The sequence below is a fragment of the Gouania willdenowi genome, chromosome 13 (assembly GCF_900634775.1).
Source record: "Gouania willdenowi chromosome 13, fGouWil2.1, whole genome shotgun sequence".
In the NCBI taxonomy this organism is placed as follows: Eukaryota; Metazoa; Chordata; class Actinopteri; order Blenniiformes; family Gobiesocidae; genus Gouania; species Gouania willdenowi.
In genome coordinates, this window is record NC_041056.1 from 24,592,269 (window position 1) to 24,606,780 (window position 14,512).

A 14,512-nucleotide genomic window follows, 5' to 3' on the forward strand; every position below is an offset into this window, starting at 1 on the left:
CCAGACGTCAACCAATACAGTTCATGGTTAAGATACTTTGGGATGTGTTCATTCTGGTCTATTGTGGATGCTTGGTTTTTCTCTTTATTCTGCTTACGTTTATAACTATAAACTTACATCACAAGTTTATTGTTGACGGTGTTAAGGCAAGGTAAACCTTGGTCATCACACTCCCAGAAATAGACACTGCTTCATCCTGCATTAGAGACAGAAGTCAAGCAAATGTGTTAAAGAACAGTGGGAGGGATTGAAAAACACAACTAAAACCTGCCTGGTCACAAAGACCATGTCATGAACCTTTTGGTGTTTGTAAGCATTATTCCACCATGTGTCCACCATATACACTTTTACATTGAACCAACACAACTCAGTGATCTTTGTTCTGATGTTATAATGTCATTATTCTGAGCTCCTGCATCCTGATGTTCTTCTCTGTAGATTATGCCTACTGTTCGTGAAGACTCTGGGTTCTTCTCCTGTCATGCCATCAACTCCTTCGGTGAGGACCGAGGTATTATACAGCTGACAGTCCAAGGTAAGATTCACTGCATGGCATCACAGTTGAGAGAAGTGTGTGTCTGTCTGTATCTCTGACCTTGAGTTCGTTTGTGCATTCATTTCATTGTCATTATTGTAACTCCTGATCTTTATCCCATCCCTTCAAATGATGAATTACATTCATCTATTCGTCTTGTCCTTGTTTTTTTTTTAAAGTCCGGAGTGTCTTCATGTTTCCTCAGAACCACCTGATCCTCCAGAGGTTGAGATCCGTGAGGTTCGAGATCGAACCATCGCCCTCCGTTGGACTATGGGTTTTGACGGCAACAGCCCCATCACAGGATATGACATTGAGTGCAAGAATAAATCAGGTCAGATACATTAAAGGCTATTCTTATCTGTATAGCACAACAAATGTGTAACGAGAGAGATAATCTAAAAGTAATGTGTGTGTTGTTATTTTTGACTGGGTTTTATTCACATTGCATTGTTTTGCTTCTTTTAGCTTCATGGCTGTCAGCCCAGGTAACCAAAGATGTGTCGCCACAGCTTAACCAGGCCACCATCATTGACCTCCATCCTTCCTCCACCTACAACATCCGAATGGTCGCCAAAAACATTATTGGCAACAGCAATCCAAGCAATGAGCTCACCATCACCACTGATGAAGCAGGTGAGGGAGGTTCTAATGTGCTCATGTCTCTCCTCTGTTCTCTAAATATAAGATTTACAGGAAATTAGACCTGGGCACATTTCATTAATTAGAGGAGCGTCTATTTAATTGGGCTCATTTTTAAAGGAATGTCACCTCGTTCCACACAGATGAAACTGATCTGGGTGCTTTTGTTTTTAGTCTGACCTGAAAATAAGGAATTTCACGCTATAAAACCAAGATTTTCAGCACAATAAATATCTACTTCTAAGGAAAACAATTGTTTTAGCTTAAAAAAAAAAAAAAAAAAAAACAATGGTAAAGACCAATTTTATGTAAGTTATTTGAGACTAATTAATGAATGTAAATAGCAGCAGAGCACCTCTTCCCAGTATTATAGATCATCTTGTCTCTACTCCTTTTTGAACCCAGTTATGTGACAAATGATTTGATTCATTTTCAGCACCTGATGGTCCTCCACAAGATGTCACTCTAGAGCCCACATCACCACAGAGCATCAAAGTCTCCTGGAAGGTACACAACACACTTGTATTTAGTATTACTCAAATAATTAGGCGTAAGTGATTGATAATCAATGAATAACTATAAAAGGAATTTACACTTTTTTTTGTTTTGGTCTTTTAATTTGAGATTTGTAGGAAAAAACTATTTTGAAATTATATATTGTGCATTCAGTGACAGTGAATCAATTCAGTGAATTCACTGAATTCTGTGCCGAATTCAGTGAATTTGGCAAATTATTATCCTTATTTCTAATATTTATTTTGATTGTAGTTTTGTTTATTAAATAATATTTTATGCATGTTATCCTGCAGCACAGTTTCATGCATTTCTCTGAATATTTATATATATATATTATTTTTTTTCCAACTCGTCCTTTTGCAGCCTCCACACAAACACCTACAGAATGGAGTGATCCGAGGATACCAGGTGGGCTACAGGGAGTACAGCCCAGGAGGAAACCATCAGTTTACCATCATCAGCCTCGACACCACAGGGGACACCACAGAGAACATCGTACTGGACAACCTAAAGAAGTTCACCCAGTACAGCGTGGTGGTGCAGGCTGCAAACAGAGCAGGGACGGGGCCCTCATCACAGCAGGTTGTCACCAAGACTTTGGAAGATGGTGAGCTGCTCCATTGTGTTTTTACCATCTCCAGCTGTTTGAGCACAGGACCGATATGGTAACATATTTAGTGGTATTACCAGAGATTATGTTGCATTGTCATAATTAATGGATAAATCTATTAGAATAATGATCTATACCAGGGATGGGCACCTCTAGCACAGCAGGGGCCAAAAACATTGTATCTGATCCACGGGAAACATGAAATAATTATGTCAGCATTTAGAATAAGGACCAATCAGAGCATTAATACAGTCTTTGTGGTTTTGATGTTTTGTCAGTTTTTAGTCATTTTGTGTGTTTTTGGAGTCAATACGTGTGTTTTTGTTATTTTTTGTGTTCTCTGTGTGATTTTGTGCATTTGCTGCATTTATTTTGTCGAGTTGTGTAATTTTGTTCATAGTTTGTGTGCCGTTGGAGCTTTTCTGTAATGTGTTGCTTTTTTGTGTGTTTTTGTATTGATCTTATTTGTTTAAGTGATTGTTGTGTACTGTCTTTGTTTTTATTTTATGTTTAATGAGTAATTTTGTGTATTTTTTTTATGTTTTGTGTGTTTTTTGTGTATTATGTAGGGCTTCATATTCTTTCCAACTTTTTGGATTACATTTTTTGGGGATTTACTTTGGAGAGCACAATAAATTAGACGGAGGGCTACATTTGGCCCAAATCTGATCTATACGATTGCATGGTTTTTAAATTCATTGTTTTCCTGACATCCCCCTTTCAGAAGAAACATATTCTTTTGAAAATGCTACCATCTAGTGGACATATTCAGACTGCAGCACACTATCACATTTATTATCAGGGTCTTTATTGTGTCATTGTGTTACAAATTACATAATGCATTTTTCATCAATAGCTTTGTATTATAAACATTTATTCTATGAAAAGCATATGATTTATTTAAAGAAAAAGTTACAAATAAATGTGCTTGTTTTCTAAGTGGGTCTGATGAGGTTACTCAGAGCACCTTCCCTGAGGTTTCACTCCAACACTCATTCATTTGTCCTCCATCATCTTGTTTTAGTGCCTTCTCGGCCTCCTGAGAACGTCCTGGCTGTGGCCAAGTCTCCAGAGGTCATCTCTCTGTCCTGGATCCCTCTACCCAGGGAGGCTCTCAATGGGAACCTGCAGGGCTACAGAGTCATCTACTGGGCCAATCTGCCTGATGGAGGTATGAGCAGTGCACACATATAAAATACAAATGTCATAAAACACACTCACATTTCTCCAGTGTCTTGACTTTTCCACTGGAGGGAGATGGAGAGCTGTTTAATGTTTCATTTCAAACACATAGAAGCTGGTTTGACTTGACACCAGTTAGCCTGTAGCAATAAATCTTCCAAACACAACTCTATTAATGTTTAATTTGGAACAGTTTCTATTCTCTACACTCTTTTTACATTTTTTCATTTTATAAAGACACCAATGATCTCATTTGATAATTTCTATTTTTTCCTCCTTTCGTTCAATACCTCACTTTACCTTTATTTTTCATCAAACAACCCACAGATTTCAGTTCGATTTTTCTTGACATTATCATCATTGTTCTCATTTTCTTGCTTCATGCTTCAAAATTACCAGCTTTATATATTACCAGCTTTTTTTTGCCCCAATTTCTTCTTCACGTCACTCTTTATCATCCAGCATCTAGATAACATGATATATATGCACACCTAATAGTCAGCCTCGGCTTTACAAACACAATAAATCATGAGGTGATGGCTTAGTGAGTCAGATAAACAATAAAATGTGAATGATGTGTTGCACAAAAGGAATATCTGCCCTCACTTCCATGTGTGATTTATAGCACTATTGAAGTGATCCAACCTGCAGTCTGGCTCGGATTCATCAATAATTAACAATGTAATAATTTCAGAGCTGTGAGTGACGGCAACAAAAACTAGCAGAGAAGAAGAAGAAGAAAGGAAATCCAGAGAAAGAGCATTGCCTCATAGTATCTGTTGTTGCTGTGTAACATTTTAATATGCATCATTGTTGTAATATATCCTCTTTTATTTGCCAGAATTGGGAGAAATTAGGAATGTGACCACCGGTCAGCCGTCTCTGGAGCTGGATGGTTTGGAAAAGTACACCAACTATAGCATCCAGGTGTTAGCCTTCACAAACGCTGGAGACGGTGTTCGCAGTGATCAGATCTACGTCCGTACTAAAGAGGATGGTACGACAGCCCTCACTAGACATCAATGGCAAACTGTTTCAGTCAAGTTAATGTCTTTATTTGTGTTTGGTTTTTCCCTCTGCAGTTCCAGGGCCTCCAGCCGGAGTCAAAGCTGCAGCCTCCAGCAGCTCAGCTGTGTTCGTCTCCTGGCTGCCTCCACTCAAACTCAACGGTATCATCAGGAAATACATCGTGTTCTGCTCGAACCTGCATCCGATGGTAATAGTATTTGTATGCCACAAAACTCCCACGACCTGTGTATTCGTTTATCACAATCAGTGTATCAACCATGGTGGAAATATGAAACAAAACGGGACATTTTTACTGCACAATGATACATTAATCCCCCCCTCTCTCACACATATACAGGTGATGAGCGAGTTTGAGGCATCTCCAGATGTATATTTTTACAAGATCCCAAACTTGGCCCGAAACAGGCAGTACAGCATCTGGGTGGTAGCCGTGACTGCTGCAGGTCATGGCAACAACAGTGAGAAGATAACAGTGGAGCCTTTAGCCAAAGGTGCAACAGAACAATTAAAACTGTCCCAAAATGATTCAATCTGACAATATGAGTGCATAAATGTCCTTGTTTATGACTTTGAACAACCTTAAAGTACTTGTTTTGCCTTTAGCTCCAGCCAGGATCTTGACGTTCAATGGGACCGTCACTACTCCATGGATGAAGGATATTGTTGTACCCTGCAAAGCTGTAGGAGATCCACCTCCAACACTCAAGTGGCTCAAGGGAAAGTGAGTCCAGCTCCAATAACCATGCCATGGTGCAGAGAAGACACTATAAGGAACATTCTAATTATTTTTTTTTGCAGCACGAATGGTACTCCCACACCGGTCCTGGTGGATGGGCGTCATAGTGTCCATGTCAACGGCAGTTTCATCATCCGCACTGTGAAAGCAGAGGATTCTGGGAACTATAGCTGCGTAGCTAGCAACAACTGGGGATCGGATGAGATCACGCTTAACCTGCAAGTCCAAGGTAGGCGATCAGAGAGATTTTGTACTTATACAATGATGCTATACTCATTTAGAGTAACTAAACCCTGAGCGTCTCGAGTGGAAATTTTAAAAAATGTATTGATTATGGGTGGGGCTCCTGGAATACTTAGGACATGGCCAGCCTATACTATAAGATCTCCAAAGAACAATCTATGCTACGCTAACTACCTATTCACCATACCTCTCTTCCCAATTATTTCAATCCAACCTACTCACCACAGATTGCAGAAACTACAGGTGCTAGTTTTTATCGGAGGGGCAGGGCCAAAAGTGGTCAAACATCACAAACCACCATTTTCAATTGTAGTAACCGGATTTCAACCCATAGAGGCAGTCCCTCTTACATTATTATTATTGCTCCGCAGGCGCCGCAAAATGGCTGCCGACTGCTCCTCAGGGATGGGTTAAGTGCAGAAGACAAATTCCAATAATGTACATTACATGGCCAATTAAAGGCGAAAGCCCGATTTAATTTAATTATTACAAAGGTGCCAAATTGAAATACTTTGACTGAAATGTAAACAGTTTAACTAAGATCAATCAACAAAAATTCTTCAAACCAAAATACATTTGTTTTTAGCAGAAGAAAAGTGATTGTTGGGTTTAGTTACTCTTTAAAGGTCACATGTCATGCTATTTTTCATCCATCTCCATTTGTTCTAAGAACCTCAAAAACATAGTATTTGAGGTTTATTTTCCCAAACTCGCCTGTTTTCCAGAGTGTTAGTCTCTGAAAAGTCACTTTCTGAGCAACTCTACACAAACAGGCTGATTTGTGGCCTACTTGTGCATATTCATGAGTGGGCGTGTCTATAGACGGGACACTGACTTCCTCCTCCCCTCACGGTGACGTAGGGCCAGAGGACAGCCCACGCACTACGTAGCCGAGCTCATGCTGCTTTATAAACACGAGACAGAATGTGGGGGCGGGGCGTTCACCGGTACATACATAGACTGTAGAAAATACATACATAGCACTGCACGAAGGACGCTGAAATGCTCACCTTCGTGGGCGTGTCTGTTTACATTTCAATCATGGCAGAGAGCTTCATGGAGGCGTGGCTTCTCCAGCTCAGTGCCGCGTCAAATTCATCATCAAAGTGGGAACGCGTCATCAAATTGGAGCGAGGTGTTTGGGCTCACCCTGCAGTAAGAAAGGAGCAAATCACCCTCTAACTAACCATTGAGGGAATCAATGAAAAAAACACTTTGGCCATGTGTATGAAGCCCAAATAACACTTTTATCAGGTTTAAAGCACAGAAAAGTTGATTTAGCATAATATGGGCCCATTAATGTTTACAAGTTTATTAGTAAAGTGCAAATACAAAGTGTATCAATAAAATGACACATGTAAAAAAAGACAACAAGTTTAAGTTTAGTTTTGGTTACTCTGTTAATTAGTAAATGGTAAATGGACTTGATTTATATAACACCTTATCCCTACACTGAAGTAGTCTCGAAGCATTTTACGTATCAGCTCATTCATCCATTCACACTCACACACCAATAGGACAGAGTTGCCACGCAAGGTGCTAGTCAACCACTGGGAGCAACTTAGGGTTCAGTATCTTGCCTAAGGACACTTCGACACATAGACAGGTATAGACAGGGATTGAACCCCCGATCTCGCAATCAGAAAAGAGTACGTTTATATATTAAGAATGTTTATGGAATAGAACTATAATCCGTTGCCTTGAGCTTTAGAGGTTTGAAATCCATAGATCTCATCTTTAAAACAGGATTATTCTGCAGTTTAAGACCTTTTTAAAATGATTTCAGAAATACACTGTGTGATCATTGGACTCTGACCGTCCATTGACCTTCTCTCTGTCATTATGCATGCACAGTTCCTCCTGACCAGCCCCGCCTCACTGTTACCAAGACAACAACCACATCAATCACCCTGTCATGGATACCTGGAGACAACGGTGGGAGCTCCATCAGAGGTGAGGACCATACACACACAAGTGCTAAATGAAACAAGAAATTGGACCGCCTGCCCACAAATAGGTTTCATCTCCACGCTCCGCTGTGTCATCTCTGCTCTCACTCTGCTCCAGCCTCTCCCTTCTTGTGATTGTGTCTCTTTATTTGCGGGTAAGAACCAAAACACCCCCACTGGAAGGTCGATTTAAAAGCAGCGGGAACGATTAGATGTGCTTAGGAGAAAGATTAAAGCACTCCATCTTAAAGAAAGCGCACTCACCGTGAGGCTGTTTGTGGTGATTCATCATCGCTCCTAATCAAGAAAGCTCTTGTCTTCAGACAGAGCTTTTTGTGGGATATTTGTGTTGCAGCTCACCAAAGTACACAAATCCTATTTCAACACAAGAGTAGAGTTAATCCCTCTCATCTCAGACTGTATAACAGTTGTAAAAGAACTGTGAATGAATGACTTTGGCTAAAGGCGACCATGTTGTTTCTGTGTTGGTTCAAACTTTACTTAGAAGCCTCAGAGACGCTTTCACCCATTCTCTGCACCGTTACAACTAGGGATGTAACGATTAATCGTAAGGCAGTTAAAAATCGATTCATAGGTATCACTGTTCACATCGATACTGTAAAAATTGAATCGCATTAAACAGCAGAGGGCGCTATCCAAAAGTGTTGGCAGCGGACGGAAACTGCTACTACTTTCTTTCTGGACGCCTTCTACTCTTAAACATATTCATAAATGATTCTTTACCCCTTTAGCACCGAAAGAATATCTGTAATTTTACGTGACTATCTGTAAAAGTCACGTTTTTCTATTAGCTCTGTCTGCTAGCGTAGCATCTCTTCTTCACTGCTAGATTAGCTGCATGCCAACCGGCCACTGGGTTACCAGCGCCCTCTGCTGGTCCAAACAAATATCTGACCTAAATACAGTACAATGACTGTTTTTTTTTTTTTTTTTTTTTAAGTCCAATTGTTAAGGTACAAAATATATTTTCAGTTGCACTTTTAAAAAGAAAAAGAACTATTATGCAGTTTTGCATTGTTTACTATAGAACCAGAATTTAAATTAGTAGGCAACTTCTTTATTTGTATTATTCCTTTATTTATTTCATTCAGGATTTATTTTTAGTTAAATTGCATTGTTTTGAATAGTTTATCAAGGGATTATTTTGACAATGAAAAATAAAAGGAAAACAGTACAGTTTTTTATAGTTTTGAACCCAAAAAAATAAAGGTATATTTTTCAGTCATCATATGTCTACATTCCCATTTTGTAAAATAAATCATGAGAGAATCGTATCGTGAACCCAGTATCGTGAATCGAATCGTATTGGGAGTTGAGTGAATCGATACATCACTAGTTAGAACATAATCTTCTTGTTCATAAGCAGTAGTCATTCAATCTTACATCTATGTGAAGCCATGGAATCCAGCTACTAAGCACGTTGAATTTAAGGCATAGGAGTTTGAGATTCTTGCTCGGGGGTGCAAAAGAAAAAAAAACTTACATATGTAGACCGTCTCGACATTCACACCACCCATAATGTGCGTAAAATATACAATAATGCAAAATTTATTACATAATTGATAATGTTGACAACAAAAACTTGCGTTGACGCGCCGTAACGTCCACCACCCTCAATACAGGTCAAAATGCATGCATATCACAAGTATCATATACCATTTCAAAGCTTACAATCATCAGTATATAAACCATTCAACATAAACAAGCCAGCACTCCTCGCCTTTAAAGCCATGCCATGCCTTACTTGATCCATATATTCCATCAAAAGTGGTCTCAAAATGTTGACATTAAAAAAAAAACAATGAATTCCAACATTAAGTCCAAAACACAGTAAAACAGCTGTAAAAAAAAAAGAAAAAAAAAAAAAAAAAAATGTATTGTCTTATTTACAGGAAGAAAGCTGCTCCGCCCTGATGTCTTCTTACTTTTTTAGCTTGTGTGAAGCTGAATGTGTCATTAAAAATCCTCATTTTTAAAGATGAATGTTGTAAATTCGTGATAAAATCAAGCCGGCTGCTGCTTTCTGCTTAATTTTTGCTGCAGTACCATACATGGACTGCTGGACGCAGTGTCGCTTCACCATTTACATTGTGAAGAAGAAGAACGTCACATGACTCGAGTGCCAAAAAATAACTTGTATTTTTTAAAAAACAACAAATGAATTCATATGTATTTTGTACAGACACTGTGTTTTATGGCACTTAAAATATTTGTATATAATGTACATTATATCAAGAACTCCGCGTATGATTTAAGGATTTACTATATCTCACGTATCTACTCAACTGAATTGAAATGTAATGTTTTCATACTTGGAAGTTTTTTTTTTATGACTTTGTACCAACTCTGTGCTAGGTTACATCTTGCAGTACTCAGAAGACAACAGTGAGCAGTGGGGGAGTTTTCCCATCAGCCCCAGTGAGCGTTCGTACCGTCTGGAGAACTTGAAATGCGGCACGTGGTATAAATTCACCCTTACAGCTCAGAATGGAGTGGGCCCGGGCCGCATCAGTGAAATTATCGAAGCAAAGACTCATGGAAAGGGTGCGGACTTTGTCTTTTAGGCTTGTTTAAAAGAAAATACCTTCATTTTTAGTCTTTTTTGATTGTTGGTCAAATTCTTCTATTCACATTTTTATGTTTCATTCATTATTTCCGTTATTATATATTTTTAAATGTGATCAATTAAAGTTATCAAGCGTGAGCCAGGCTGTCCTTTGATGGTTTCTTCTTCTTCTTCTTTTCTCCAGAACCTCAGTTTGCCAAAGAACATGAACTTTTCACCAGCATCAACTCCACCAGGGCCAGGCTTAACCTGGTCGGCTGGAACAATGGCGGCTGTCCCATCACCTCATTCATTCTGGAGTACCGAGTGGTGGACTCAGCCACCTGGACCACAGCCCAGCGCACGTCACTGACCAAGAGCTACATCCTGTATGACCTGCAGGAGTCCACTTGGTATGAACTGCAGATGAAAGTCACCAACAGCGCTGGCTCAGCAGAAAAGAGGATCACCTTTGCAACTCTCAACGCTGATGGAAGTGAGTTATCAGATACTTCTTAACATAAAAACATTCTGCAAAACCAGATAAATTATACCGTATTATATTCCAACGGATAAAGAAACAGGAGCAAAAGATGTGGGTACATGTCAGAACTACATATACATGTACTTTACATCAGGGGTGTCAAACTCATTTTAGTTCAGGGGCCAAATATGGAGCAGTTTGATCTCAATTGGGTCGCATATTTTATGCTGGAAAACCAGTTTTTCAAACATTATTGTGCCCTAGTTTGCACTTCTATGTATACATAAAATACTAAATATGTAGGAAAATGACCATATCCAATCAATAAGTGATAGATATTAGTCGCAACAGGTTCTTCACTTTAAATGCCCTATATTTTCTGACCAATTTCTACAGAATTAAGGGAATTCTTATTTTCATACCTTTATTTCAGTTTCAGGGTCCATATAAACCATAAAAACAAACACAAAAACACAAATTGCATAACATTTTGACGAAAATTGAATGATTTTGTGAGAATTTTGAGTTTTTCCAACAGTTTAACATTAAAAATGACTGAAATCATGAGATAAAAGCACCAGGAATACTGTGAGCACTGCAAATATGAGTTTCATTTAAACAATGATTCAGGTTTTCTCTATCATTTTTTATTTTCTTTTGCGGGCTGGATTGGATGCTCCAAAAGGCCACATTCGTTCCCCGGGCCATGAATTTGACACATGTGGTATAGATGGAAAGTCTTTGGAATAAATAGATTTAAGGTCATGTTCAGCATTTGTTTAAAATCCTTTTATTTGTCCCTTCATTCCAGAAAAACTACAAAATAAAATTGAACCTATACTTGAAAAAATGAAAAATCTTCAAAAATTAGGATTAAAAAGTGGACGGCTCTCTGTTTCCATGTTAGCGAAGTGACTCAAGCTACTATAATCCAGTTATTTTCATTATGCAAAACTGTTATTAAATCTAATTTACATGAAATCTTTACCTCTCGTCTGCTTTAAGGTACAATCCCTCCTCTGCTGAAAACAGGAGACCCTATCTCAGATAACATGTCAGGAAGTGGAGGGCTAAAGATGGTGGTGACCATCACCTCCATCCTGGTGGGTGCTGTGCTGGTTTTTATTATGCTCATGGTGCTAAAAAGGAGAAGGAGGGAGCAAAGGCTCAAGAGACTCAGAGGTGAGTGGAGGGGCAATTTCAGCACTTGATATGTGTGTTAATCTGAAAAAAGATCTAAAAACCACTTAAGCGATCAATACAAAAAGTAATTAAAAAGACAAAGTCTACCTGTCTTTGTGTATCGTGCAACTTTAAAACATGCTTGAGTGGCCTTTTTTCCGTCGGTGTGCAGAACAGGGCCATAGGGACATTGTCATGATGTGCAATAATGACTTGTTTGCTCTCTTCACAGATGCCAAAAGTTTGGCAGAAATGCTGATGAGGTATGTGTCCCTAAGTCTGATTTATGCTGTGTTTACTTTAAGAGACGGACATAAATATCACCTTGGCACAGACTTACAGTATCTATCAGTATAAATTAAGTACATTGCTGTCATGTTGCCCTTCTTTCCTCCTGATAGCTGAAAGCTCCTTTTTAAAAGGATCTTCGATGCCTGTTTTTCCACATATATTCATGTTTGTTTGTTTGTTTTATTTTAAAAAAAAAACTGAAATATTTGATAAAGTTCATAGATATTTTAGCCAATATGTAGCTGATTCAGGCAGGATGTTTATTTTAAGTGTTCATAGTTCACAAAGCTGTGCACTACGAACTACCAAATACTATGGTTACAATTTAAGGGAATAACTTTACTTTATTCATCCAAAAGTCCACTCAACTTCAAAAACCTTGTACATTTCTGTTTGTGCTATAAAATTATGGAAGAAACTTGATTGTAAATTAAAGTCTTGTAAAAAATCAGTGATAATTTAAAAAAAAACAATACAAACTAATTCTAATTGATTAATACATACATACTGTACATACAAAGTAAGGAGATCACTATCCTATTCTGTCTGTGTATGTGTTACAATGTTGTTCACTGTATGTGTTAAAGTACATTTGGCTGGAATGGACATGTGTTGACCACTTTATGCTGATAGTTGGTCACTGATAGTAACGAGAATCAGGACTAGATTTCTCAAACTAAAGGATACAGATACACAATTAGTGTTAAATCTCTTTCTTGATTATTTTTCGTTGAATAGTGATGAGAACCTATGTATTTCATATTTTGATGTTGATTCTGTCGTGAAGTTTGAGACAAAGAATAAAGAAAAAAAAAAAGAATGAAGTGGCAATTAAAAGTTAACACTCTTACTCTCCTCAGTAAAAACACACGGACGCCGGACTCTGTGAATAAGCAGCAGCAGACGCTAAGAATGCACATTGACATCCCTCGAGCACAGCTGCTCATAGAGGAGAGGGACACCATGGAGACAATCGGTGAGACGCCCACAGTGAGACGGGCAGAGTAGAACACCAGATTCCTTTCTGATACTTATGGCTCCTTCCTGCTCTGCCCCTCAGATGACAGGTCCACTGTGCTGCTGACAGACAATGACTTTGGTGAAACCAATAAGCAAAAGTCCTCCACGGTCACCCACACAGTCCATTACCAGTCTCTGTCCCAAGCCACTGGGCCACTGGTGGACGTGTCGGATGCCAGGCCTGGAACCAGTGAGTCCCATCACCGTCAGTGCTCACATTTACTTCTTTTTCTACTAATAAGCATGAAAAGCAATATCTTGTGATTCCAACCCTAACTTGTTGCATGTCTTGAGCAGTAACTGTGTTTTAATGAGCTGTGATGTGGTACGTAAGATGATTGTTCTGTTGTATCTTTATTGTTGTTGTCACATAAATGCCATTAAAGGAGATTGTTTTTACACACCATCAAATACATTTTTCACCACTCATTGAAACATCACTCAGGGCTAATCTCTTATGGTCCCTGTCTTTCTTAGACTGTCCTCATACTGTAAGTGTATGACGACTCTTATACCAGTGAGACAGCAGAAGTGAACATTTCCTTTAGAGCGTAGGTTCCCAAAGTGGGGCACGGGTACCCCCAGGGCTACACAAATTCCCATAGGGGTTACTTGAATAGAACTTAAAAGCAGCATGACAACACTGGAAACTAGAATATCAATTGACCAGCATTCAGGAACCTCCATGCATTGCCACGAATTACACATGCAGAGCCCCCTCATGCAGCCTCCGGCAGAGAAACAAAAGCAAATATGAAATTCAGTCACACATTGCAGAGTTACTGTATGTTTATCCTCTCAACCTCACCCTTCTCATTAAAGTTGGAGCGAGTTGTATTTCAGTTTCAAGGTGATGAATATTATATTGTGTTACTGTTCAATCAATAAATGTTTTGTAGAACCATTTTCCCATAAAATACATTGGTTTCTCTCTGAAAATGCCAATAAGCTCATGACTTATATCAGTATATATCCTTCAGACATTTATTCTTAGGCTATGTACCCCTTACTTCTGTACATTTAAAAAATATAATAATAAAATGCAAAATGTTTTTCAAGCTTGGGATCATGACCCCATGTGGGGTGGGCCTGGAATTCAAAAAAAAAATGCTGAATAAAAATGTATTTTTTAAATGTTTGATTAATCAAATTTTAACATTACACACACACAACAATCTTCATTTCAATTCAACTTTATTTGTATAGCACAATTTACAACAAAGTCATCTCAATGCACTTATCAAAATATAAAATTCATAATAAGAAAGAGAAAACCCAACAAGATCCACAAGAACAAGCATTATCAAAAGCTAATTCTAGAAAGAAAGAAAAAAGTCTCTGGAGACACCAAAAATGTGTAATATTAAAATGAGGTCACGACCCAAAAAAGTTGTGAACCACTGATGTAATGTCATATACAATGTAGCCCTACAGTGAAAATGTGTCTCTGAATTATACCTATCCTGCTGAGGAATAATAAAAAATAATAATAAATTAAAAAAAGAATAATCTTCTGTAACCATGAGT

General features: G+C 38.4%; 1 protein-coding gene across 4 annotated transcripts in view; it reads left to right on the forward strand.

Moving 5' to 3' along the window:
• The window catches only part of dscamb (Down syndrome cell adhesion molecule b), a 140,040-nt gene that overhangs the window by 117,864 nt on the left and 7,664 nt on the right, over positions 1–14,512 (forward strand). Inside the window, exons 13-30 of one of the 4 annotated variants that reach the window (XM_028464263.1) lie at positions 439–535; positions 741–869; positions 1,004–1,171; positions 1,614–1,684; positions 2,057–2,300; positions 3,328–3,474; positions 4,327–4,482; positions 4,568–4,707; positions 4,852–5,005; positions 5,118–5,235; positions 5,313–5,479; positions 7,348–7,446; positions 9,819–10,007; positions 10,214–10,504; positions 11,498–11,674; positions 11,907–11,937; positions 12,826–12,941; positions 13,026–13,190. In XM_028464263.1, the coding sequence (XP_028320064.1) occupies positions 439–535; positions 741–869; positions 1,004–1,171; positions 1,614–1,684; positions 2,057–2,300; positions 3,328–3,474; positions 4,327–4,482; positions 4,568–4,707; positions 4,852–5,005; positions 5,118–5,235; positions 5,313–5,479; positions 7,348–7,446; positions 9,819–10,007; positions 10,214–10,504; positions 11,498–11,674; positions 11,907–11,937; positions 12,826–12,941; positions 13,026–13,190 (2,659 nt within the window). The remainder of the gene's footprint in view (positions 1–438; positions 536–740; positions 870–1,003; positions 1,172–1,613; positions 1,685–2,056; positions 2,301–3,327; positions 3,475–4,326; positions 4,483–4,567; positions 4,708–4,851; positions 5,006–5,117; positions 5,236–5,312; positions 5,480–7,347; positions 7,447–9,818; positions 10,008–10,213; positions 10,505–11,497; positions 11,675–11,906; positions 11,938–12,825; positions 12,942–13,025; positions 13,191–14,512) is intronic. The other 3 variants (XM_028464265.1, XM_028464266.1, XM_028464267.1) reach the window with 3 other exon arrangements.